The sequence below is a fragment of the Tetrao urogallus genome (genome assembly GCF_951394365.1).
Source record: "Tetrao urogallus genome assembly, chromosome: 18".
Taxonomy (NCBI): domain Eukaryota; kingdom Metazoa; phylum Chordata; class Aves; order Galliformes; family Phasianidae; genus Tetrao; species Tetrao urogallus.
Window position 1 is genome coordinate 3592732 of NC_136831.1, and position 27803 is coordinate 3620534.

General features: G+C 43.5%; 1 protein-coding gene across 1 annotated transcript; it reads left to right on the forward strand.

The window, feature by feature from the left end:
* Window positions 1–4490: 4490 nt before the first annotated feature.
* GNA13 (G protein subunit alpha 13) lies at window positions 4491–27803 on the forward strand (the record flags this gene model as incomplete). The annotated part of the gene is made up of 4 exons (XM_079544509.1): window positions 4491–4773; window positions 6413–6639; window positions 22511–22561; window positions 27231–27803. The coding sequence occupies 4 exons, from the start codon at window positions 4491–4493 to the stop codon at window positions 27801–27803; spliced, it is 1134 nt and encodes a 377-aa protein (XP_079400635.1).

Below are 27803 nucleotides of genomic sequence, written 5' to 3' on the forward strand. Positions count from 1 at the left end.
CTCCCAGCGTGCAGCTGCTGGGATGGAGCAACGCGAGAGGCGGGCGGCATTCGGGCAGCTGCACCTGTAACTGCAACGCCGCTGCCTGTCAGCCAGCAGGGCGGTTTGGGAACTCAGCGGATTTGTCATGGGGGGAAATTATGACTAACGGTGACCAGAGGAACAGCACAGGGTTACAGCGTGCTTCCTCACCACAGAGCTGCCTCGTGCCAGTGGGTGGGGGAACAGAAACCTGACTGGCAGCACTAAAAACCAAGAGCTTCGTGTCTCTGATTTCTTCAGTGGTGGGATTTCCTCCTGCTGCCAAGGTGCGGCCAGACAGCACAGCCAGGAGGAGAGGCGGCCCTCACTCACCTGCCCAGCATGGCCGGTGTTGTCACACATCCACAGACACGCACAGAGATCATCCAGGCACACTGATAGCCCACACGTTCACACGCAGCACTGCTGTTTTGAAGTCATGCATTGGAGCGTCTGCACCTCCCATGCACGTGCTTTGCTGCTTCTTGAGGCACTGCCTTCCCCAGCACAGCCAGTGCTACTGCTCTGACATTACAATCCCTGCGCTGGAGGAAAGCATGTTGGCTCTGAATACAGAGCCAAGTTCTTTTCCATTCATATAACACCCTGAGGGCATGGGCTGCTTTCCCAGTTGCTCTGCTGCCCTCATGGAAGGGTTTTATCTTTATCTCTGCTCTTTCATACTATCTGAACAAGCCAGTGCTTTGGAAGGCCTTTCTTCTGTGTCTGCTTTCAGTCATTCCCATGTGAAATCCCCCTGTGAGTCACAGCAGCCGCTGAATCGCAGACACTTCTTACTTTCCAAAGGCTTTTCCACCATTTTCTGCTCTGTGCTGCTAGCTAGCATAATGACAATGAGTAACCTGTCATTCCATTAATACCAAAGTTATCACACCTCATGCTTCACGGCATCAGCTGACTGCCAGAAGGAGAAGTTCTTCATGCATTTGCAGTGCTCGTAGTTCCAGTGTTGTGTTGCTGTTTGGTTTTTCAAAACAAGCTCAGATCCTGGTGGCCCTCTGATACTGCCAAGGTGACAAACTGTAGCAGCACAGACTGTTCTGCAGGCAAACAGCAGGAGAGAGGGAATTAAAAGTGGGGTGAGATGAGGTAAGGGAAATAACAGTGAAAACATGCAAGCATTTTGAAGGTGTTAAGTAAGACAAGTGATTCCATTTCTGAGAAGGAGAGATAATGTAAGTAACTCTTTTGGACATGATATCAGGGAAGGAGGCCCTGAAAAAAGATGCAGTTCAGTGTCTTGGCTTTGTAAGCAAACTGAAAAAAATCACAGTAAATTGCAAAAGGTTTCTCTAACTGGCTGTTGGCGTTGCCCCTGCTGTGTTGTAGAAGGTTCCAGAAGTTCTCCAGATGACATGCAGACAACTGGCCTAAAAACAGGATCAGTCACCACCAACCACAAGGGCCTCAGTCAGTTAGAGGAGCAAAAATGGCCATTTCACACCACAGCTCTCACTCTAAATGTTCCACTGAGCCATACAGGTGTCTCATTTAGGAGAGACACTTGAAAACGTGGTCTATAAATGAATTCAGAAAAACAAAATTTCCTTGCAGGAGAGCCAGGAGAAATAGCTTTGAAAGCACTCAAGCTGTGGTGTGAGCTCTGACCTTGCTGAGCTCCAACACTCTTGGTAATTTTAAACCCTGCTGTTCCACCCTAACACCTCCCTCATAGCTCAGGTTTGGATTTTTTTTCAGTTTCTAGTCTTCTCTGAGAAGCTAAAATAAAATGTGAGAGCGTTTCTCTGTGTATTATAAATCTGTTTCATGTCATTGTTATAAAAACGTCAAACATAAGCTCAACAGTGATACTATTTCAAAATGACGCAAACCACCAAAGAGAGATCAGAGATGAACTGTGTTTCACCTGCTGCCCAGGTGAATTGCACCAGCAGTTAATGTGTGATGGCAGCTTTGCCATGTGAAGCACGAGGCACTTCAATCAGATTATACAAGTTCACAAAGCGCAGACAGTCCTCAGCTTCCAATGACAAAACCCTCACCTGTGGAGAGCAAACAGACTTTTTCCATCCCTGATACAATCTGGCAGACTTATAGGTGAATTTGTCAGTCCAAAAAGCTTGTGCAACAGGGCAGAGCAGAAGAGTGCCAGCAGAAGCCATGCACACTGTCTTCCTGCTTATTTCCAGCTCCCCCGTTACAGACTGATGTCCTTGTGAAGTCCCTTTCAGTAATGCTTGATCTCACCAGGCAGGTTCACTGTGAAGGCAACAATTCTTGTTACTTTCTGTTGTGGAAAGCACTGCAAGTGGAATCCCCCCTTTTTTGAAGATCACATTTCCTAGGTGGTTGCCCCTTCTTCACACATCAGAAGTTGAATCATGCAACACAAAAGACGTGTGGTGACTACGTTTCTATCTGAGGAAACTGGGGACAGCAGCGAGGGGAAGGAAGAGGTAGGTAAAAGAATCAATGAATCAACGTAAATGAATGGCACTCTGAGTGTCAGGCTCAGGCTGAATTTCAGTACGCAGTTCCTTCCAGGAAGATTTCAAAGTAGTTTATCAGAAAATAGCGTAAACTTGGCACAGACAGAGACATGACTTAATCTCAGGTCTCCCAGTAAGGCAACAGTGGAAGCACTGTTTCCGGAGTCCACTGTCCCAGCTGGTAGAGCACAAGCACTGAAAACAAGAGGGATCCTTAATTGCCAAAAAACAGTAGTGAGCAGGAACAGACAGCAAGCACTGGTCTCCCATCACTGCTGAACTTTCCAGGGAGTGGCAAAGAAGTGGCAGAGAAGAAGGAAAAAAGGGAAACGGAGAAATACTCCATGCCCCATGCCTCAGAGATGAAACCAGGCTGCTGCTGAGGAGAGAGAACGCAGCCGGGCTCACAGCTGATGCAGTACTGAGGCAAATCCATCATCCTTGGGGCACAAATACCCTCCTCTTGCTGCAGCTGAGGGCCATGCTGCTTTGCCAAGGGAGGGGAATGGTGCACCTAAGAAGCTTTGGAAAGCTTGGCAGCTGTTGGGAGTGAGAGGAGAGGACAGTGCTGGGAGGAGGCCAAGGGTGACCCTGCAACTTGGTGACTTGAATAGCTGGAAATACAAGTATTGGAAAATTGGGTGACAAATTTGAGACAGGGACCTGCACAGGGAGGGGCAGCAGGAAGCAGCTGATAGTGATGGCTGCAGGGGCAGCTGCAGGGAGGGGCTTGAGCAAAGTAACCGGGCGGGCAAGCGGATGGGGAAAAGTGAAGTGAAAGGAGGAAAATGAGGAAGGAAAAGGGCAAAACTAAGACTGCCAAGGAGAGCCAACAGGAGATGGAAGTAGCCTTTGAAACAAAGTGTAGGTAGCTCTAGGAGATACTTCTCTGTCCTGAAGCAGCAAATACTTCTTGTGAGGGATATTCTGGATGAAGGTGATATTACCATGCGGAGACATCAGTAAATAGCTTCTTTCTTTATTCTTTCCCTCGTTGTTGCAGCACAGGTTTTATGTGCATTTCTCTGCTGGCACGGAAGGCAAAGACTCACTACGATATCCATGCACAACCTCGACTGTTAGCTATCTTTTCTGCTGCACAGCTTTGACTTTTAACCTGTTTCTATGGCTAATTACATCTCTTTTTGTTATGCTTCCCTAGTGGGCATTAACTCACTTCCAAAAAGAAGACAACCTGTATGGTCTCTATGCTTTGCCCTCAGCTTTAACTGTCTCCATCACTGGGATGCAACAAACGTTCATTTTCCCTTATCAAGAACATCGAACATTTTGAAGGAAAGCAGTTTCAACTTCCACCTCACTGGCATCACTTGCTCTGCCCACCCCACTAAGAGCAGCCAAATTTCAGGAAAACTTCACTACAAGACACACCAGAACGCTGGATTTGCTCATTTAATGTTGGTAAATAAACACCCCGCTCACTTTTTATCACTGTGAGGTGTGTGCTCTGTGGTTTTCTCAGTCTGTGCCACAGCGCAGCACTACTGGAAAGCTCTCAGAGCACCGAAGAGGAAATGCGTGCCAAACCGTTCTGAGCGTTTTCACAAAACCGTTTGCTTCTCGTACCGAGAACAAAAACCGCTGAGCTGGCAAAGCTCCATCCTGCTCTTCTGACCGAGGGCTGACCTCCCGCGGCCAGCTTCCCAGCACCGTGCCAGACCGTGGTAAAGGTGCCCAACCCAGCCAGCCCAGGCTTCGTTTTCCCTCAGAGCTCGCCGCCTCCCCCCCGCCATTTCCTGTCAGGAGCCGCTGCCGCGCGGGACTCCCGCCCAGAGCGGGCGCGACTCGCGGCCACGTGACGCTCCCGAGCGCGCTGGAACCGTCACGTGACGCAGGCGGTCACGTGAACGCGCGTGCGAGGCGCGAGGGCGCGTCCTACGCCGAGGGTGGGGCTGCGGATGCGCATGCGCGGGCAGAGAGCGGGCTGGTGCGGGCCGGGCCGGGCGGCCGCTCCCCTCGCTGGCAGTGCTCGCTAAGATGGCGGACTTCCTGCCGTCGCGCTCCGTGCTGTCGGGCTGCTTCCCCGGCTGCCTGCTGACCAGCGGCGAGGCCGAACAGCAGCGCAAGTCTAAGGAGATCGATAAGTGCCTCAACCGGGAGAAAACCTACGTGAAGCGCCTCGTCAAGATCCTGCTGCTGGGAGCGGGCGAGAGCGGCAAGTCCACCTTCCTCAAGCAGATGCGGATCATCCACGGGCAGGACTGGGACCGGGCGGCCCGCGAGGAGTTCCGGGCCACCATCTACAGCAACGTTATCAAGGGTGCGTCGGCCGGGGGTGGCCTGAGGGCGGCGGGGCCCGGGGCCGGGGGCCGGGCGGGGGTCCTCAGCCTCCGTTCCGCTCGGGGTCCTCATCGGCGGCCTTCCTCCTGCCGGCGGGGTCGGGACGCGGAGTGCTGGGTGGGGAAGAGCCGCACCTGAATCCGGGCCGTGCCCCGTGCCGGGCAGGAAGCTCGGCGCGCGTTCTGCTTCCGTGCGAGGAGCGGCGGCGGCGGGCTGACAGCGGCGGGCAGAGCTGCGCGCTCCGAGCGGCCGCAGCCGGGCTGGGCGCCTCGCCTCACCGCTGTCAGCCGGCCGCGCGTTGTCGGCCCTGCCTTCTCACCCGTCCCGTTCCGAGTTTGGGTGCTGTAACGCTTTGGTACCGTCTTCAGTGTGTTTCTTGAGGCTGAATTGTGGGCAGACGTTAGCCTTTCTAAATGGGGCTCAGGGATTCCAGCTGTTCTTAAGGAGCTGTTTTATAACAGTACTTCAAATGAAGGCTGAAAAACGTAGCGAGGAAGTAGAAATCACGAGCAGAAATGTTGAGGTGATAGTCTGTTAATAAAGCCGGGTGATTCGTACTGTAAAAGTATACTCGGAGCAAGTGCGGGTCTGCTGCAGCAGCATGGCTTTGACAGATACAGCAGTGACAGAAAGAGAATGGATTTTGGAAGGATACTTTGGTACTGATGAATCATAGAATGGCCAGGGTTGAAAAGGATCTCAAAAGGTTTCACCCCGCTGCCGTGGGGGGGTCATTATTCCTCCATTAGTACACATCATCTTTCTCTGTGCCTTTACAGTTGCTTGTTTCTTACCAGATTTTATTTCTTTGCCACCAGCAAACATAATACTAGAATTTATTTCCCTTTGTTTATGTGATTGGTATCAACACAATTTTATTTCTTTTTTTTTTTTCCCTTTAAGATCTATGTGAGACAGTTCCAAGACGCTCAGTTTCTCCTAGAGGTTATTTACTTTTTTTTTTTAATTATAGTAAGTGTGGGAAAGTCTTCATGTAAATGCAATTCCAGCTGCTCTTAAGCAGTAAAACCACACAGTTCAGAAAGCTCTGTGTTTTTACTGTGTTTAGTCTGCGCATCATGAAGATGTTAAAGAACTGTCAACCCTCTACAATTCAATACAACACTGTAACAAAGTAGTAAGATGTGCTCCCTGTGGGCACTGGGGAGCCTTAAAATTAAGCCATCAAGTGGTTTAACATATTCTGAACTAAACTTTTAAATATACTTCATTTGTTTGTGTTCCTGCCAAGTAAATATAACAGCTGTAAAATGATTCAGGAGATCAGTGGAAAGTATAAATATATGTGAAATATATTTACATAATACCATAGATTGGGGATTTAGTGGTTTAAAGATGGCACTTTTGGAAGTGTTGTATTTCAGGTATTACCCTGTTTCTCAAGGCTGTGTTTTCTTGATAGCGGCTCTTCTCTGAGTTTTGTTACTCCCATTTTAATTCAATATTTCTGAACCGTTCTGATTTTCTCCTGGCTTCAGAGTCTCACTGAGCTTTGATTGTGCAGAGTAAACGTATTGTTGGACTCTGCAGAGTTATAGGCTAGAAAGATAATAGGTGCAGACAAATTCTAATTGCAGCGCTCTTTCATGTTGTTAAAGGTGTCAGAGTCCTTGTGGATGCCAGAGAGAAACTTCATATCCCCTGGGGAGATCCTGTTAACCAGAGTAACGGAGATACCATGATGGCTTTCGATACCCGCTCAGTCACGGTGGTGCAAGGAATGGTGGAGACAGCAGTTTTTTTACAGTACCTCCCTGCCATAAGAGCTCTGTGGGCAGACAGTGGGATCCAGCATGCGTACGACAGGCGCAGAGAATTCCAGTTGGTAAGCTTTGTTTTTCAGTGTTGTGAGTCTGGGGTGTGCGGGCTGCCTGGTTCCTATGTCGCTTCTTGGTGAAATGCTTTCTGCTAAGCGACCTCCTTATGGATGCTCAGCGTTTTGGATGGTAGTCTGTTGTTGTGTTACTTTAAACTCACGCATTTAGCTCCATTTTTTTCCTCCTTTTTTCTTTCAAAATGAAGATTTACATGGAGCACCCGATGTAATTGTCCTCCTTTAACATGTGAGAAAGCTGACGTATCAATTACCTTTTATGTTCAGCAACAAAGCTTGGAACTGCATAGTGTTTGTAAGAAATGATTATTTTTATGTTTTCCTACTTTAAAAAAAAAACACCAACCATCATTTGGAGGGACGACTTGCAATGATCTTTAACAAAAGATATGCATGGGTTAATGAGAAGAATTTAAAAACCACTCCCTTCTCGATTCCAATTTGAGCAATCTAGCAAACATTCCCTCTGTATACTTCCTGTTTAATTTCGGATGTCTATGTTAATTCTCATGTAATGAGGTTTTTGTTAGATGGAAGTCCTCAGCTAAGGCTGGAACATATAGTTCAGTAGTGGGATTGGAAAGGAAAAAGGATTGCCTTGATTCTCGAGCTGAAACATTAACTGTGACAGCTAAAGCCCCTTCGTTCCGTTTCCATGCTGATAATGCAAGAGGAAATGAAGACTTAGTTTGCTGTTTATTGTTTTGTAGGCTTGTGTAGTAAATGCCAGTGGCATAGGCTTGTTTAGGGGTGAGGGTGGGGTTTGACAACCTTAAAATAGATTAAATCTGTTCTTGTTGGTCTCTTAAAGCTAACTGGCTTTGTGCTTTTATGTCTTAAAAATAACCTTTGTCTTAATGTGAATCTGAACAATGGCTGATGATGTCTCCTGTTGAGCTATTATGAACGATTGTATAATCACAGGCTGGCTTAAATAGGTTGTATAAATATTCTTTATAAATATGTATTGCCCAGATCCTGGAATGTCTCAGAGAGGTGCCCCACTTGCTTATCGCCTGCCCGACCCGTTTGTGCTATTTCAGTATGTTTTTAATGAGGCCTGTTGCATCTTACATTTTGCATTGGAAATTATCACAAAGGGGTAATTGCACAACTGCGTTCAAGATTTTTATCTGCTGCAAATGTGACTTCTCCTCATAATTGCTCTGCTGCAAATGTGACTCCTTGTTGTCGTAATTGCTATGCTGGAGTGATCTGTTTTAAAATCCATTGAGTAAAAACGTTTCATCTTTTATTAGATACGCTTAATAACTTGAGGCTAAGTAGCTCCCTTTTCCTTCTTGTACTTCTGCCACCTTGGGTTTCTGACAAGTAGGTTCTTTCCATAACTGAACCATGTGCAGAGTTTCACTTTGAGTAGGAGCTGAAAACGTTTTCTACTGAATCTGTGAAGGGAGGGGGGAAAAGAAAGTTTTGTTTTGGAGGTTCCTAAAGCTGTGTAATGGGCTCTGCAAAAAACACGTTACCATTTGGGCTTTAGGCAGAATTTAAAGTATTTCTTAATGTGCTATTCACAGTTGAGTGCTGCCCTAGTGATAGGTTTTGCAGATCAGGTAACTGCTTTATTTATACTTACACTGCTGAGATTTTGAAAGGATTTCTTTATCACATGATATAAACATGGAAAAAAAAAAAAAGCTGAATGATGTCATTGCATGGATTGCAAGCAGCATACCCAAATATCAAGTGTCAATTTTACCCTGGTACATTTCAGCATTAAGTTATGACAGGTACACATGGTCAACAGAGTGACAAAGAACTCCTGAAAGCAGTGTGTACTTCTGACATAGCCACTGGCAGGCTTTGCAGGAGTGTGGTCAGGGAGTCCAGACGTGTGCTGTGGTGTGGAATGAAGACAGATAGCTAAAGTGGGAGCTGAGGGTGTACCTGAGGGAGGGCAGGGGAGCTGGAGGGCACGTGCAGGTGGCTCAGTTGTATTGAGTACTGACTCTTCAAATGAGGCTTAAAAACTGAAAATTGTGTTGCAGCGTGGGGGATAAAAGAAAAAATACTGTTCTGCGTGCAGTTCACCTGCGTGTAGCAAAAAATGAGATGTAATGAAAAAATGTAACCAGAAATCAGCACTAGAGGAATTAGAAAGGAGTGTTATTTGTGTGTGTGTGCTCTAACTTCAGAGTGATGAGCGAGTTTGAGGCTGTGCTGAGTTTGGGACTGCACTGAAAAACATGGCTGGTATTATAATGGCACAGACAGGGATGCAGGGAAAGTACAGCTTATGGTGGGAGTAAGGCAAAGGCAGAAGTGAGCAAATGAAGAATAGAGCAATGATGGATAAGGAGCGAAACAAACATTTGCATTGAAATTTTGGAGGGGAAGGATGCAGGAGTGTGATTCTGGATGCCATTTATAGCCTGAGCAGATAAGTGTAGAACAAGAGAGATTAAGATGAAAGGCTTACGCACGTGTGTAGTTAAAATTTGAAGATGGCTGTGTATTGTGAGAGGTCATTGAGCTGTTTGTTTTGTTTTTCTCCATCTTTCATTTGCAGCACCAAATGATGCTGGGAGCCTAAAGAAACAGCGTTGTCTTTTTATAGCAGTGTGGGGGGAATGCGGTTGTATTTTAATAGAGTTAGAAATCAGCATTTCCAAGCCTAGTTCACTGGTGTCCTTCCTCATTTTGTTAATTTAAGTGGTCATGAGGATAGTTAATATCTTTTAGTTCCCTCTGTATAAAAATAGGGGCCTTCTGGCCAGTAACACAGCAGTACTTAAGAAAATTCATTAGTGCATCCTTGTGTAATGCTTTAAAACTGAGAAGAACTAATGACAGCTTACAGTGCAGTATGTGCAACTTCAGTAGTTCTCTGATGGTTAATATTATAATCCCTCAAATTTTATTACAGACCAAAACCACTTAGGTTCTAACACGGTTAGCTACAGGTTACTTTGGCTCCATAGCATAGTCCCTGTAATTTGCTCTTGGGGTTTTGGTCATCCACAAGCTTTGTCTATGGAGCTTTCCTCCTTTGGCCCTGTGTCCGACAGCAAGCATGGATTAGCTATGGAGTTAGTCTGTTCCCCCCAATGCTTTGTCATCTCATTCACACTTTGGGTTTCCCATTACAAGTTGATTTCCAGTAAATGTAATCTCCTGAAGTGACTTGGATAAATCTACCTTCTCTTAATTGTGTGACTCACAGACCAGTGGTTTGTTTAAATACAAAAGCAGGCTGGTTTTCCATTCGGTTGGAAAGCTGCTGCTTGAGCACTGGAGTGAAGTTTGTATTGCTTGGAGGAGGAGGGAAGCAGAGGTATTTTTAACAGATTGTGAGGGATGTCTGAGTGCTTAAGTAGAGACTTCCTTGCTTTTATGTTTATACCCGTGGGATCCTTCGTTCCGTAGTTGTAAAGGTTTGCTGCTCTCATTGAGTTTTGCTTTCAGGCACTGGCAGCTGAGAAAGCATCTCATCCTGGTGCTGTGCATCCAGTAACTGAGGAGAGCACTTCTGTGCAAGTGCTGCTTCTGAAACAGTCTGCTTCTCTCTGAGAGTGGAAAAGTGGGATGAGAGCTGGGTTCCTCATCTGCGTGACGAGCTTTGAACGTGCTAAAGGTTTCTTCTTGGTAAAGATACCTTTTGGGTGGGTTTCAGCATTTGTTACCGGTGTTTGTTGATCTTCAGGTATGTGCTTCTTGCCCTACTTGCACATTACACAGATGTTTTTTTAATGCCATGACCCTTCAGTGTGAGGAGGCAGTGATGACATTTCATTCTGTCAGCATTCATCCGGAGCTGCAGACACGGCTGGCACATAAAGACGATGGGTATGTGTTTACCTCTGGGTCCTGTTTACTTTTGTGACATGCCTGCAAGTGCTCGATCAGATTATAGAAGACAGGAAAAGGTGTGTTCAGAGTGAAGTTCTTTTTGCTGCAGCTTCTCTGTAGTATTTTTTTGTCATGCAGAGTGGCACTTCTGGAGAGTGTTGTACAGCTTTCTGAAAGATTGTATTTCATCTTCTTTTGGAGCTTTTCTAGCTTCTGCCTCTGAATATTGATGGGGCTATTGTATGCAAGAGAACATTAAATTAGCTCTTAGGGAGAGAATCAGTCCTCAGATGGCCTTTGCAAAGTACTAGCAAAATTTATGTTCTTTCAGGTCCAAAGGCAACATATCTTTGAAATACACGTATAGAGTAGTGATCCTGAGGAGGCCAATGCTTTGAGGGTAGACTGGGCTGCGTGACAAAGCAGATGCATCCACATGCAAGAAAGAGGAAGTTGTGTCTTAGAGGCAGTTCAGAACTCAGTGCTTCAGCAACTCTGAACCTGGAAAAAGAGAGAGCATCTTGCCCACGCCTCATCAGAAGTGTCTTCTACACTTGTGACACTGAATTTCAGATGGCTTTCAACAGCTTGTACCCTCTGGAATGTGCCAGTACTCCTTTCACTATTCATCCTCTGCATTCTCCCTGAACTGGAGGGCAAGCTTCAGTGCACAGACTGTCAGAAAGTTGTATGGACTCATGGAGGGTTGTCAGAATTGGTAGCATGGTTAGGTTGTGGTTGGCTCAAAGATCTTTAAGGTCTTTTCCAACCTGAGCAATTCTGTGCTTCTATGTGAGAATCTTCTTGTGATCCAGTCACACAGTGTTTCTATAAACATGCATTGACTTAGTTCAGTTAGTGTGTTTGAATAAAACATGGTGATTACACTGCATGTTGCTTGAATTTTTGTAGATAAAAAATAACGAACTGCTGCTGCTTTGTCAGTGTTGAAATATGAATTGTTTTTCCCCTTTTTCCCTGATCCATAGGTCTGCTAAACAGCACATGACAAGATGGCATGTGTACAGTGAGCACGACTCCTTAAAACCATTGGAAAGGTTAGAGCTGCTTGCCATCTTCTGTCCTTACTTTGTATTAAAAGGATTTATCAAAGCTTGTTGCTAACACAAATTTCCTCAAAACTCATTTCTATAAAGTGAATCATTCAAATCCTCAGAGAAGACTGGGAGTCTCTGTTGTTCTGCTGTTTTTCCTGTTCCAGTGACAAGATTATGTGGATCTATATTAATAAGGTTTTGTACAGAGATTAACACTAGAGCCAAACATTAAGGAGGCTTATTTTTTTGGCTGAAAACCCTCCCGACATGTCTACGGGTGCTTTGGGTAATGGGGATTGATCATAATATTGTGACCGAGCTGAATTACCTTTGAATGAACTCTTAATACTAATTTTACACAAAATGCCAACTTTCATCCTTTTCCAAATTCAGATTAGGATTTCTGTTTCAATCTCTTTGATTTCCTGTGCCTCGAAAGGCTGCTTCTGGATTCTTCTGCCATTCTACCTTGTCTGCCTGCCAGCAGTTCAGCAGGAAGGTTCGGAATATCTGAAGAGCAGTGGCCATGTATTGCCTGCTGGCTTCGTAGCATAAGCTGGCCTGGTTTTACCAATACAAGGATGGACATCTGTGTCATGTATTTTTCTGAACACCTAGGAAGTAGATTTTTTGTTATTCACAATAGTTTGTTTTTTTTTTTTTTTCAAGTTTGAAAGTAATTTTGGTATGGGCTTTGTCTCCACTGGCAGAGTTGAGTGGTGAATGTGGTTGCTGTGCGGCGTACTGCTGATGTATTTGGTGCAGCCAGTGGCTGTATGAGTGGCTCCTTTTCACAACCACTCCAAATGAGTGTGTATATATCTTGTACATTATTTCTGTGTACAGATGTGACTGGATTGGGATCGTTTCAGTGGAGGCTGTTTCGATGTGGATGTGTTATGTCAGTGCCTGCATCAGATGGCAGCGTGCTGAGTTGACTTCCAACCAAGAGTTCAGACGAAGAGATTTAAGTGGATGAACCTTTTTCTCTCAGATTCTTTGAAATCTGTGCAAAAGTGTTAGATGTTTTTGGTGCTTCTGCTGCCTGAAGTTTAATATGAGACCTTGGTACAAACACAGGCTAGGAGCCAATTTCCTTCCCAGTTACTAACCTGCATGTCAGTACCTGTAGCACTGTTACTTCACACAATTTCGATGTGGCAGTGGCTCCGACTTTATCCATTTGGAAGTTACTTTGTATAAAGCCAATCTAGGCTGCAGAATCCCAATATTCACAGCAGTCTGCGAATCTCCGTGCTGGCATAACGTGTGGAAGCAGCAGTGATGTTCCATTTATATACATTAAATTAATTTTTACACTTGAGGCAAAGAATAGAGTGAGCTTTCTCATATGTGAACGTGGGATCTTTTAGGATTAAGATGTAGTGCCAGGGGCAGCACTGTCTCATGCTGCTATTCCCTCAATTTCAGCCTGGTTCCAGTCTGCTGTTGCTGAGCACATATTCACATACTCTGGTTGTATTTGGATGTGTGCGTAGGCTGTCTTTATTGGTATGAGTTTCAGTTTGTGATGAGTGCTGCTTAAATGTGCCCTGCTCATGCTGTAACTCTTATGCAGAAGCAGCAAAATGGTAGGAAACTTTAACTTGTGGTAGCTGAGGAAGTTGCTTAAGAAAATGTGAGAAAAGAAAAGTGCAGCTGACCTTAATACATAAGAAAACACACATAGTTACATAGAGTAACTATACTGGCTACTGTAGTATGTGCACCTTTTCTTTCGTTTAATCAGGGAACTGAAAAGATCCTGCATCCTTTTTTTTTTGTTAGAGGTGAGTTTCTGTATCTTCCTTCTTTGTTTGATGATGTCAGAGAAATGGCTTTAAGCAACCTGCTGGACTGGGGGCTCGGCAGACAGCTGGAAGCACTTCTCACCGGCTGTGCTATGGCGTTTGGTCACCAGTAGTGACTGAATAAAGAGGACAGGGATGTTGCAGGAAAGGGAATACAGCATGCAGGTACTTCTGTAATCCAGGGCATCTCTGTAGAAGTGTGTACAACAGTTATGTATTTCTTTTAGAAGGTTATCTTCTAGTGTGGAATTCTACAAGTGATGTGAAATGTTTGGATATTGCTTCTATTTAGGAAGTTTCCGAGATTCTACTGTCTTGAGTGCTTTAGACACAACTTTTACTGCATCTTAAATTAACATTCATCTAACGGTACTTGTAGGTCTTTCAAAAAGGTAGTAAATTTATCACTAAATCTCATCAAATATCTTGTTACAAGCTCTGATACACTAGTACGGTACTAATGCTTAGTTCTAATGCTTGGTTTAGTGCTGTTTGCAAACAAAAATATCAGAACTTAATTGAAATGGATTCTGCTAATGGAGGCAGAGGAAGGACTGAAAAGCATTTGGTCGCCTGGATTTCTCACGAGGCTGAAATAGAAACCAAATGTGTGTTATAAAACTGAATCCTAGGGATACTTCAGTGCATGCATCAGTATCTAGTTTAGGGTTCTGCTTTTAGGATGTTATGATTTGGTTTACTGAATGTGCAATAATGGAATTTTCAAGCATCTTAAAGTTCAACATGACCAGTTTTAGTGCTGATGTGTTCCCACATGCCAAATACTTCTCATTTTTTTGGAGCCTTTGCCAGTCTTATACAACTTGGAAGCAAGCAAAGCTCTAAATGATGGATATTGGATTTGTAGACTCACTGCTGCTTCAGTGTTAGATTAAATGCAGTTTGAGTTGCAAACACATGAAGTCATGGAGCCAGTGGGTCAGCGCACTGGAAGAGGAACAAATGTTTACAGTCTTGTTCCAGTCTATTTTGTGTGCAAAACATCTAAAGTTTACATAGATGCTTCCCAGAGTGTAAATAGGCGTTGGGAGGTGGCTGTTTCATCTCCATCAGTGTCTGTTTTCATATGGCTTCTTGCTAGGTCCCTGTGTGTTTTGACTTGAAAGATCATTTCATCAATGAAACTGTGAAAAATATTTGCAAAATATTGAGTGCCTTTCCTAAAGGAAACGTTCTGGAAGACAAGTGTTGGTTGTAAATGCTGAGGGAGCAAGTGAAAATGGTCTTTGAATGGTCTCTTGTATTTGATCTTCTGAACAGTATATCCTAAATTGCAGTCATGGGTTGACTTCAGGTTCTGGCAAACCTGAGTGTTATTTGTTCGATGTATTGCTTTTGCAGTTGTTGTGTCCTAAATTCTGTTTGTGGTGTTTGCTAACTTGGCTCTGACCTCTGCAGGAGGCTGCAGGAGAGATCTCTGTTTGCATCGTTGAGAGCAGTCCTAGGGATGCGTGGCATGCCAGCGTAAATGCTGTGTTTTGCTTGGGCTTTTAGCTGTGGGAAAGCTTTTCAGCAGGCTCTTGGGTTTTGCTCTTGAGTTGTACAAACAGAATATCACTTCATACAGCTCAAAATTGTTCCATTTCTTAAAATTCTCAGCTGCTAATGGAATATGGCACATCTTGCTTTCCAAGTAGGCTTTCAGGATTACTTGGAAATGTCATAACTGAGCGACGTGCATGGAAGAAACTGTAGTTTTGTAGGCTTTAATGGAAAGCCATCTCTGTTCTAGCCTAAAAGCTGTAGTGTATTTTCATATCTTTAAGCAAATTTTATGAGGAAGCTGGCAATTAAATCACTTCATCAGGAGATGGGAGGGATACCTAGCTAACAAATGAAATCGGAGGTTTAAGTCAACGAAGCGCTTTGAAGGATGATTCAAAGCCACGTTCAGTGCAAGAAGAAAACAGATGTTAGAGCCTTGTTTGGAATACTGTGTTCTAGGCTGAGTGCTCATGGCCTGGCGTTCTGCTCCTTCCTGTGGGACACAGCAGCCATGCAGGCGTCCCCGGGTTTCCAGCAGGGTTTCCAGCACCCCCAGGTGCTGCCATTGACTGCAGTGCGTGTGCTCAGGTTGACGTGCTCTGTCTACCTCCATTTCTTAACCAGTTTGAGAATTATGGTTTAATTGGATTACTTGGTAAATAGGGAATAATAGATTAAAGGGATATAATTGGGTTAAAAACCCTTCTTAAACTCCTTCACCTTTTGCTGTTAGTGCTGTTGTATGAGATAAAAACGTCAGGCATGCAATGAACTCAGTGGAACTCCTCCCTTTCTTGATTCATTTTTAGCTTCGTGCTATTGAGCGCCCTCCACCAAATTGCACCCAGCTGTTCCAAATTCTGCTCTACTACCAAAAGGTTTTACAGAAGATTACTTTTTATGAATCAGGACCTAAACCTTTCTTGTTTGAGGCCAGATCCTCAGTTATGTGCCCGAATGAGGTCTCACCTGTGCGCTGCGTGATGCGTTTCTTCTTGCTCTGAAGAAAAGTCAAATACAATGTGAGCTGCACACAGGAAGTGCTGAAAAGAGGAAATAGGATGGTGCTGAGCAGAGGTAGGACGAGCTGTGACGCATTTGTGACGTGCATTGGTGGAGGAAGGCATTGTTTTGTACCCCTGTGAAAGCAGATGTGCTTTGTATCTGAGGCTCTGCACTTTTGCAAAAACCTGTCGCTAATTCCAGTGTACTTAAATTTTATCTTGAAAACAGGCAGAACAGACTTAAGCTGACTATTCAAATGGTTGTACTGGAGAGAAAGAAGATAGATCCTTAAAGGTCTGATCATAACATAAGGTCTGTGCTTCAGCCCTCCCGAGACTGTTCTTTTAACACTGCTTTAAAGCAGTTTGCCATCACTTCTTAGGAACAAATGAGTATAAATGGATCAGATGTTGGATCTGTTTGTGCCACAAAGGTGTGATAATGCTTCTGTGGGCATAAATGGGGTGGTTTGCTCTGGTGTCAGTTCGTGCTGGTTTTATCATAACACTGTCCGTAGTTAAAGGAAATGTATTTCTGCTGGGGAGCTGTTTTCTGTGTTAGTTAAAGCTTTCAGTTCAGTAAGTGAATGGACAGTTGCTTACACTGAACTTTTCTCAAAGTGCTTTATTAAAAAGGAATTATTGGATATTCTTGTTGTAAACTCCCGAGACACTGCCAATAAAGTTTCTCTTTAAACAGAAAGCAATACGTAAAGTTATTATAGTTAGAGCAGATGAATGGCAATAGGGAAATAAATAATTTTCCCCAGGCATAGCAGATACCAAGCAAGTAACTGAAGTCACTGTGAAGTAAGGTGGGTGTCTGAGGTTTTTTTTTCTGATCAGAATAATGAAGTTACACGTATGGATGTCCAGAATTTCCATCCTTTTCTCTTAACTGAGATGTGTTTGGAAGAGGAACCCCCATTTAAAAGGCCCAAGAGGAGTGAACAATGAGAGAAGTTAATCTGTAGAAACATCAAAGGTGAGAAGGGCCCAGGAGTGTTCCTCACTCTGAGGCTAGTGAGAGAAATGGAGCAGACTTCATGTCTGGATGTAGGGCTTGCCTCAGCTTTCACCGTTCTATCAGAATAATTTGAGATTGGAGATGGTTACCTTAATTAGGGGTAGGTGTGTTAATGGCATAAATGTCATCTTGATCATCTGACTCTTTATTGCAGCATTTTGAGGCTCGGGGATTGGGGTGAAGGGTGAGCTGTGCTGCTCCCACCTGCTCGTCTCACTAGGAAATGTCATTGGCTTGACTCAGACACCTCTGAGGATTGCTCCTGTGCTTACCACTGAAATTTCAGAAGACTTGTGGTGGGTCATCAGCAGCACCGCTGAGCTGTAGTCAGAATTGCTTTGAATTCCTTTGAGGCTGAGGGAGATCAAGAAAATAAAGGTTAGGGGTTCTTTTGGTTGGATTATTTGTAAAAATCTTCAGATATGATTTTATCTGTATTAAGCCTGTAATAGCAGAAGCTGTAAGTCCTTGATTGTATGGGTGTGGTAAGATGCAGAATCTTATTTAACACACTGGTTCCTCCTACATCTTTCCTTCTTCAGGCTGCATTTCCCTGCTTTAGGCAGCTTGCTCTCTATGTCAACTTAGGCATACGCATAGCAACCCAAAAACATTGTAGTTACCTGTTCTTCCTTTAAACTAAGCTTTAAAAAAGCGTGTTTTTTTGGTTGTTTGGGTTTCTGTTTGTTTGTTTTTAATAGATGGGGAAATGTTGGTTTCTCTTTTCCCAGAAATTCAAGTCGGGTCAGGAAGAGAGAATGATTGGTGTTTGCTATCATCCTGCTCTAGTTACCAAGCTGTATCTCCTGTTCTCATTAAATACCTGATTTACTCTTTCAGATTCTCAGGCCTTTTTTAATTTATAGCTTTAAGAAGAATTATAGCATCTGTGTTCCCCTAAAGCAGCTACAATTCATTTAGCTATCTTAAGGTATCAGTAAATCATATGTGATGGCTGATACTGTTTTCATGGAAACCGAGTAAGCTGATGTCACTTCCTGAGTTTAAAAGATGTGTTCATCTGCTGTGCATTTCATGTAGTTTTCTTTCCCACAAAATATTTGTGGCTGCTTTGTTGTAGGTACTCACTGGTAACGTATTAGACAGTAATCTGTCTCTGTACCATGTTTTGTTATGAAAGATTCTTAATCTTCTGGTCTTCTGAATTAGAACAGCAGATAAAATGCACTGGTGTCCTATAGGTAAATCACTGCTGCAGAAAGAGTGCATTGCACAGAGCTTGAGGTCCTTCATTGTACTGACACAAGCAGGATTGCAGTTTTGTGAGGGAAGCTGTTGTTCTAACATGGGACACCTCGATAAGAATATGATTTAGTTGTGCTTTGTGAATTACTCCTGAGTTCACAATAAAATGACTTGGCTTGACTTCAGCGTAGGGATCACAAGGCTCCAGGAGGCACACAGGCTGTTCTGAATCAAACCTTTCTGAAAATGGAATACTTGACGATTATGAGTAAAGTTACTTAACAGTCAACTTCCTGTGGTTTACATGCTTTTCTGAATCAGGAGGAGGCTGAAGGGCTGCAGCTGAAACGCATGCGCCTTGTTTGAAGTCAAAAGGGCATCTTCTACAAGCAGTGAAAGAGATTGCTTCAAATCTGAGATTCGAATATGTTGTTTTAGTCCTGTATGGAAGGTGTAAGAGCACAGTCATCTAACGCTGGAGGATCTTTACAGCTGATGTAGGCCGTTCATTTTTGCTGCGCTGACTGCAGTGGCTGTTGGGTAAAGCTGCTGCTTGTCAGTGTGAGTGCAAGAAATGTGCTGAGGCCTGTGTTTGACTTCAGTGCTCGTGTTGGTGCCTTCAGGGCCATGCTGCAGGCTGAGCAGAAGGAACTGAGCAGCACCAGGTGGGGTCATTGGGGGCCTTTCACACACTTCACAAGTTTGCTGTGCAGAACTGCTGAGCTGCAGAAATCGCTTTGAAAGTTGTACTTGCATTTAAAAACAAACAAACATAAAAACCAACACCTGGGACCTTCACAGAGTACAAGCAGAACCATGCTGTACTGTGTAACAAGCTCACTTGTGAACGTGCTGATGTTGCCTGACAGCAATTGATTGTAACCTCATTTTTATGTAATTGGTATCAAACACAGTATGTGTGGTGTACTCTTATTTTTTTTTCTTTTTCCCCCTCCTCTCCAGTCTCTCTGATGAGAGCATTGTGACATCTCCTTAACCATTAAAATAGCATCAGAGATGTGTTATTCCTGGCTCTGTGACTTGTTCAGGGATCTCTGTTGGAGCATGAGGCAACTGACGTGAGCTCACTGCATCACCGTGCTTTAACTAGATCTTCAGCTGGACTTTCCGTGATACATGCTCACAGAATGAGGGCTGGAAGGCAACAGCAGTGTAATGGAAAAGTTGCCTTTTTTAACAGAAATCCTGCTGTTTCCCAAGCTGCTGTTGGTTGGTCATTGGTGGCCTCTGTTTCACAGCTGGCAGTGTTAGTGCAGATGAGTGGCTGCAGCAGCCATGTGGGACAGGAGGGGCATGACCAGCCAGGGCAGCACAGGGAAACCCAGCTTCTTTTTTCTAGTCATCTCAGGTAAGCAGGTAGTTTACAGTTTGTCTGAGAGAAAACTTCAGAACGTGACGGATGTTTGTTGAGTCCGACTGTTTAAATATAGCCACTGCCATCAGTTTACAGTGTGAGATCCAGTTCTGTGTCTGGTAGCAGGAAATAGCCTGATGTGAAAGGCGTCTTTGGACCTGTTGTGAGACAAGATTGCAGACAGATCATCTGCTTACTCGGTTTTAGCAATTACTGGGATGAAGTCTTTCCATCGGTTTGTTTTGTTTTCTCCTTTCTATGGATTGCTCTCCATTATTGTAAAAAAAAAAATAGAGACTGGCACCTTCCCAAGGCATCAGTCTTGCTTGGGTGCTTTGCGATGCTGCTTTTTGAAGCTTATTTTAAATGTGTTAAAACTCCTCAGTTCTGCAGTACTGCACTCTGATAACAATCTGGTAATCATGATAGTTTGCTGTTCAAAGGTATCTGAAATTAGTGGTGCTTTTCCTGCTACTAGGAGAAAGTCAAGGTCGGAGTGGCTTTGTATGAGTTAGTTTTCTGGCTTGTAGCTGTATGATCTAGGGGGGGTGTCTGGAATATGAAGGAAAAAACGGGTTGTATTTGGAGACATTGGAAATTCTCGGTGACATCCAAATGAATAAAAGCCAATGAGTGAATGGCTTAAAGACACTGCAGGGGTGAGTCCCATTGGCAGTTGCTCAGAATGGTGTCTTATTGGTTGTCTGAAAAGATTTTCATGAGGAAGGAGCCTGGTGACTGATCCAACGGCAATGAGGAGGGAAGCTCAGTACATCTCTGCTTTTTAACTTTCACTGTTCTTACATCTGATTACTTCTATAGATTAATTACTTGAATTTCAGTACGGCCACCTTGATATTTATCTGCCACTGACTTTCGTTGCATGGCAGCCTAAAAACCTAAGCAGCTTTCTCTGCATTTCTTTGCTGTTCCTGGACATGTGACTGTAGAGCATTACCACGGCTGCAGGACAATGCGTTTTGCATTTGTGCTTTCTGGAAATCCCCTCCTTGGGAAGCTGCCTCTGGTGCTGTTTGATGACCTCTGAAGGCTGTGGTTTGCTTGTGTGCGTGAGCTGCCGGGTCTGCAGTAAGCCGCAGGATTTGAAGGAGAGGCAGTAACTCATGCATTCCTGAACTGTGGAGTTAATGCTTCAGGGAACAAGAGCTGCCATAAGTAGTATATAAAAGAGCTGGCATTAAAATACATATATGCACACACACATATACCTACAGCTCCTGAGGCCCAGGTATTCTAGAATAAATATCCTCTTAATGAATCTGATGTCTAGCCAGTTTTTTTTTATTTTTTTAAATAACCCTGTGGGGGAGGAAGGTTCTCAGCTCCTGCTAGAACCTAAACGAGAAATTGAGTCTGACTTTATTTTGCCATACCATTCAGCTAAAGGCAGTGGGTTTAGCTCTTGGAAGGCTGAGTTCTGTTCCTGTTACTCCTGTTTGGGAAGCTTGAGGCTGAAGTATTCCTGGTAGGTTTGTGTACAGCAGTTGTGTTTTTATTGCCTGCGAAATAAGAATGCTCTTCCACCTACACGTTCCTTGCAGGGCTGTGTTTAGAACAGATCTCTGAAATGCTGAAAAATATAATACAGTACTTCCTGCAGTTACTGCAGGCACTTGGTGCTGTGCACCAGCAGGCTTTAGAATGGTGTCACTGCCGTACTTTGTCCCCACTGACAGAACAGGTAGAGTGGTAGATCTGTGCTGGACTCTGTTCTGCAGGTGTGTCAAGCACAAAGCATGTTTCAACTGAAGTTTCACTCTTGCCTAATTAGAAGTTGATGTTCAAATTGCCCAATTAAAGGTGCAGCATCTACTTCTATTAAGTGACTTATAGGATCTACTAACCTTGCACACGTATCTGCTGGAACCCTTTATTGCTCTGTTTCTTTACCCTAGTGTGGTGCTGCTGCTTTGAGGACACAGGTTCACACTGAGATTTGATGTAATTCCTAGAAAAATTTATCGAGCCCAATTCAAGTGAGAAGTCATCACTACTGCTGTGTAACTGCTGTCCTGACTCACTTGTCTGGCTTGGATGTAGCTGTTCCAGTCTTGGATGCTTTGTGGTTTTCTCTTCAAGAAAATGCAGTCAGAATTCCTGTTCTCCCATCATCGGAGTGGGAACACAGATGCTTTTCTTTGTGTATTTATAATAAAGTAAGTTATGTTACAGCTTGCTAATCAAGAGCTGTCAGAGGGAAGCATGTTATGTTTTTGTTGTGATGCTGGGAGTCCTAAGTCCTTTCCTTTTCAGTGAGCTCTATTGGTACACTGAGTAATTCTGGGTCCAGCAGTGTCCTTGTGAGAGGGGTTCCTTCCTAGGTTCTAGGGCCCCCCCAGAGTCCTGGGATGCTGACTGTAGTTACAGAAAGGATCTTCAATTTTGTGTTAGTGGAGCGGTTAAGAACTGTTGTTACTGTGATAGTGATAGCTTGAATTGGAAGGTTGCCCATACAGTAGATGCAGCATCGCACGTCATTGCAGCACAGACTCAGTGTATTAATCCCTGACTAAGGAGTTCTTCTCCAACTTGATCTTTGACAGGAAAGCCTGCCTAGTAAAATGCTTCCTCTGTTTCTCCTCCTCTGCTCACTGTTTGTTGTGCTCAGGGGCAGCACACGAGTGGATCCTATGGCAGTACAGCTATAAATTCATCTGCCTCCAGTGCTCAGCCCTTGCATCTGAATGCATGTGCCCAGAACCTTCAAAGGACTGGGAGAATTGAATGCATCTTTTCATACTGAAGGCGTGGTTGTTTCCTTGCTTGTTCCTGTGGATAACACTGTAGGATTTATCTAGCAATCCTAAAATTGGAAAGGATTTTCCCCTAAACGTGGCTGACTGTGCTTTTGAAGCTTAAATATTAACTGGCCTAAATAAAACTTCAATTGTGTTCTTAGGATTGCTGATTTAGGGGGGAAAAAGATAGTAAGGAAAGAAAGCTTACAGCAATTCAGTTTAGATTTAGATTAACTGGACTTGAGAGTATAAGCCATGGAGATGGAGTGAGCCACTTGCTAAGGAATTGTTTGCTTTCATTTCTAGGGGGAATCCGTAAAATATTTCTTGGACAACTTGGATAAACTTGGAGAACAGGTAAGCTTTTTGTTTTTCCTCTCGTCTTTCCTCTCCTCAAAGGATTCTTTGATCACTGGATTTTAAGCTGGTCAAATGTAATTAGTGTCTATCAAAATAACTTTAGTTACCTTTGCCTACTTCATTACCTCAGCAGTTCATCATTGGTGTGTCAGCAGCACAGGGCAAAGCGAGGGCCAAGAGATTTGGGAAATAAAACTCTTGTGTGGAAATTGAGCAAGAAGCAAGTTACAAATGGCTGCCCACGCAAAGGTTGTTAAAGTAGCACGTTAAGATCAACTGTTATCCAAAAATGACTCCAGAATATGTATAGATGCACACTTAGGAAAACTGAGTTAAATCAATATATAAACCAGAAGTAACTGACTTAGTATCTATTTTTAAGTGGACGAATTTGGTACAGAATAGAATGTGTTTTCTCTGGGGAAAAAGCTGAAATTTCTGTAGAATATTTTTGATACGATGCTGGTTTCTATTTCAGTGATGAAGTTATGCTCGTTAGCCTTGTATTGCAGAAACAGCATGTGAAAATTGCTTTTAAAATAGAATGCTAGCTTCAGCTCCATGTTGCTCCATGGTCATTTCCAGCAGATGGGTAACAAATACTGAAGGAATCTGAGCCGCTTCAGATGAATGCTGTTACATCGTGCTTAATTTCATTTGACTTTGTAACAGATTGGGAAAGAAAAGAAAAAAAGTGGAGCCAGCCTTTTTGTGCTCTTTTCTCTAAGTAGAGCACCAGTGATGCCTTGTGGAACGTGTGTGCTTCCAGGTATCTTGCTGCAAGCCCAGCACTCGCTCTCAATTTTTATTGGCCTTGCGTTATGAGGGAATACAAAACTGCTTTAATTCTCTTCAATGAACTACTAAGCTTGTTGCAAGTGGTGGATTTCTCATACTCTAAATCCAATGCTACTTGAATTTCAAGGGATTTTTTGCACTTATTTTTGTGTACTTGGGTGCAAATTATTGCAGCTTCTCTTTCAAAGGTCTTTATGAGAAACCTTCTGCCAACCTTTGATTACAGCGTGAGACCAAAACTCACTACAAAAACTCCCAGGAGATTTGGGAAATAAAGCTCTTGTGTGGAAATTGAGCAAGAAGCAAATTACAAATGGCTGCCCACTCAAAGGTTGTTAAAGTAGCACGTTAAGATCAACTGTTATCCAAAAATGACTCCAGAATATGTATAGATGCACACTTAGGAAAACTGTGTTAAATCAGTTAAATTTGTGTGAGACCAAAACTCACACAAAAAAACAAACCCAAAAGCAAAAAAATTTGTGTGTCTATATAGACCTGTATGCATGCACACTCCAATTGTATTTCTGCTGTTGCTGTGGGAGTGCTGAACTCCAAATGACAGCATTTCCTGCTTAAGGTCAGACCAAATACTATGAGATACAAAGGATTCTTCAAGATCTGCAGTCACAGAAAATATTTAATCTTGGTGGAAAAAACTTCTTAGCTGTGTTACTAAGAGTGAAAGATTTGATAGGTTCTTCTGGTTTGTTCTTATCTGTATAGAAGATTTATCTAATGATTGTTTCAACAAACTGTATTAATGTAAGTATTTTACTGCTTTTATCTGATAATCTGATACAGTGAGGCTGGCCTGCAACTGAATTGTGTATAAACAGATAGACCTCTGGCTTGTGTGCCCCTTGCCAAAAGGGAGCTCTTTTGCCTGTTGCCAAAAAGGGAGCTGCTGATAACAGCATGTAGGGAAAAGAACTTGCTGTTCAGATTTAATCAGCGCAGCAAAATAAGAGAGGCTGGGATCGGCTGCATTCCTTGCAACTGCTTGTTACTTCTGCTGCCAGTGCAGACTGTATGGATTCAGAAAAGCTCATAGAGACGTTGGTTTCCATGGTGTGGTTGGCTCTTATTCATACCTTGAATTCCAATTGTAAGTAAGCAAACAGTGATGCGATAGGCAAAATAGCTACCTGATAACATAAAGTTGTGCTGTTGAAAAAGGTAGACTGTATGAAATTGAGGAGGATGACAATTCAGGAAGAAAGCAGGAGGTAGGAAAAAGTTAAATTGGATTTTAGGAATCATTGCTGATGTGTGTCCTTGGGAAGAGCCAGTGCTTACAGACAAATAGAGCTGCCTGGAGGAAAAAGGGGAAAAAAGGAAGGTAGCGAAGAAGTCAATCCCCATGAAAGAGTGGACAAAGTGAAGAAGAGTGGGTACAGGACAAGTGCAGTGGTGCAGCAGGGAGTGGGATCAGTAGTGAGGAGGGGGCTGCTTTAGAATTATTACAGTAGCAAGCTGCTGGTATCCCAAAGCTCTCTATGAAGAGAACTGAATTGTCCTTCAAAAAGAGCATTAAAATACTGGGAGATTACTTTGGAGTTGTATTTAGTCTCTGGTAAGCAAATGATGTCTCTGTAGCAAGCACTTGACTTCCAGTGCACACAACTGTTGCATAGGAGTAGCCAACGACGTGGGACAACATGTGGTAGGTCTTCTCCACGTATGTGGAACTTGAAAGCACTTGAAAGTGTTTTATCTGTGGTTGCAGTGTGCAGGGAATCTGTCAGGAATTCTAGGATGAAGCCCTTTGCTTGAAAGCTTTACTGAATAAACAGTCAGGGCTGGCTTCCAGAGGAGTTTGCTTTGTCCTCTTGTTTCAATGTGGAAAGCAATATGCAAAGCATATAAGGCCTTTCCTATTATTTGATCTTATTCATTTATGCACTTTTAAGAATATCAGTCACTCCTGAGCTTCTCTAAGACTTCCTGGTTTTGCTCTGAGAACTTGTGACTGAATTCCCAAATAAGAAACCCTATAGGTGGCTGTTTGTCAGATGGAATATGTGTTAAGCTCTCTTGCTAAAAAGCTAACAGTCAACATTACTCAAAATGCCTTCATGTGTACCCACTGCCATTTGATATCACTGTATTTCTGTTGTCCTCCTTCTCTTAACAGCATTTGGTAGAAAAAATCCAAGATAAATGTGACTAATACAAACATCCCATTAGTTTTTATATTCCCTTCTCTTTCATCAGAAGGGCCTGGAAGCACAGATGGTGCACGGCTGGAAGAGAACATGGGACTGTTAGAGCTGTTGAACTGTCCTGCAGACTGAAGTAGTACAGGCTTGGGATTTGTATTAGCCGTGCAGGGTGGGGATCTTTTGCTTCAGAGAACTGCTTTGAGATTGCAAGCCATGATAAAAATCAGTGCCTTAGTCCTGGGCGGCTCGAATGAAGAGAGCAAGGAGTTCAAACAAAACAGTCTAGCTAGTTTCACTTTTGAGCTTACAAAGTAAAGCAAATCAAATGTCTGGAGCGTTACACTTCCCTTGCAATTTTTGCTGTGGTTCAGATTTTTCTAGCTCTCTCAAACTTGGAAATGCCAGTATTTGAATTGCCATATATTTTCTCTCCCGCTCCTAACTCACAGCTTATTAGCTGAATCAGACTTTCTGGACTATGATCTTAGACATCCTTATAAAAGCTTTCAGTTTGGTAACTGGCAGTGTCAAAGGAAGACGTAGATCACTTAGAAGAGGCTAAAGTTCCAGCTCTGAAACCTAAATCATTCTTTCTGAAGTTAGGAGAAATGCTGGAAAAATGTATGGAAGAGTTTCAGTAAGAAGTGAACAAAAAAGCTGTAAACATCAGCATCAGCCATCTGGTTTAGGTGCAGTTTTTAAACGGGAGAAGACTTAAACGTAATTCTTAGAATGAAGAAATACCCAATATGATGCATCTTGAATTTCGTACCATCGAAAGCTGACTCATAAGAATTCCTCTTTCCATAAGCATCTGCAACGATCATGTAAGAAGTGCAGAAACTTAATGCTGCCTGTGAAATTCTGGGAAGAAAGGCAGGCTGGAGAACCACAGGGACAGCTGGCTCAGGTGCTTCCCTAGGCTGCGCTACTGCAAAAGCACTGCTGTCATCAACTACTTGTTTCTCCTTCTGTTCTGCTAATTGCAATTGCACAGGATGTTTGGACAAAGCCAAGCTGTGGGAGCTCAGAGGAGGGACACAGCTAATTAATAGGAGTGCTTTTTGGGTTTGTTTTGGACAGATTCAGCTGGATCCAAAAGATCCATGGTACAAATACGGCAAGTTGCTTAGGTTTGACTTTTCTGGCATAATTAATTGATTGCCTTTAATTACTAACTGAAGCAGCTCTTTTTTTTTTGCCCTAGAGGCAGCTGTGCAGAATGCATGAGAACATGGGGCAAGCTCACTGCCCATAGGTAGAATGGAATACTACCATGAATATTGGTTTGAGAGACCCATTTTAGAGCCCATCTGCTGCATTCCTGTGTAGCTGTCAGATGTGTTTCCTAGCTTTGTGGGAAGATGATGAATGAAACGGAAAATAGTTCAGAATAAGGGAAATTGGCATGAGGAGCTGATGGTGCACCTTTCAGGGTTGTTTGTGAATGCTTGTCATGTGGCAAATGGAAAGCTTCAGTTCTCTGCAGGGCAATAAATGTTTTGATTTAACCTTGGGTGTGTTTCCTGATTTGACTCCAGATCTTTGCAAAATGCTTCAGTGTTGGAATATGAATGTACATACGTGTGCATGTTTGTTCAAAGCCTCGTGCTGTTCCTCTGCAAGCTTTCTCTCAATTGCAAGTCAGCTGCCATCATCGTGCCTGTGACTTGTCCTAATCATCAAACTGCTTTATTTTTTAGGATTATCTTCCCTCACAGCAAGATATACTGCTGGCAAGAAGACCCACAAAAGGGATTCATGAGTACAACTTTGAAATAAAGAATGTTCCTTTCAAAATGGTTGATGTAGGTGGCCAAAGGTCAGAACGGAAACGTTGGTTCGAATGCTTCGACAGTGTCACATCAATACTCTTCCTTGTTTCCTCAAGTGAATTCGACCAAGTGCTCATGGAGGATCGGCAGACGAATCGCCTGACGGAGTCCCTGAACATTTTTGAAACAATAGTCAATAACCGGGTTTTCAGCAACGTCTCCATCATTCTCTTCTTGAATAAGACGGACTTGCTTGAGGAAAAAGTACAAAAAGTGAGCATCAAAGACTATTTTCCAGAATTTGAAGGGGATCCCCACTGCTTAACGGATGTCCAAAAATTCCTGGTGGATTGTTTTCGTACCAAACGCCGGGACCAGCAGCAGAAGCCCCTCTACCACCACTTCACCACTGCTATTAACACAGAAAACATCCGGCTAGTTTTCCGTGATGTCAAGGATACCATCCTTCATGACAACCTCAAGCAGCTTATGCTACAGTGA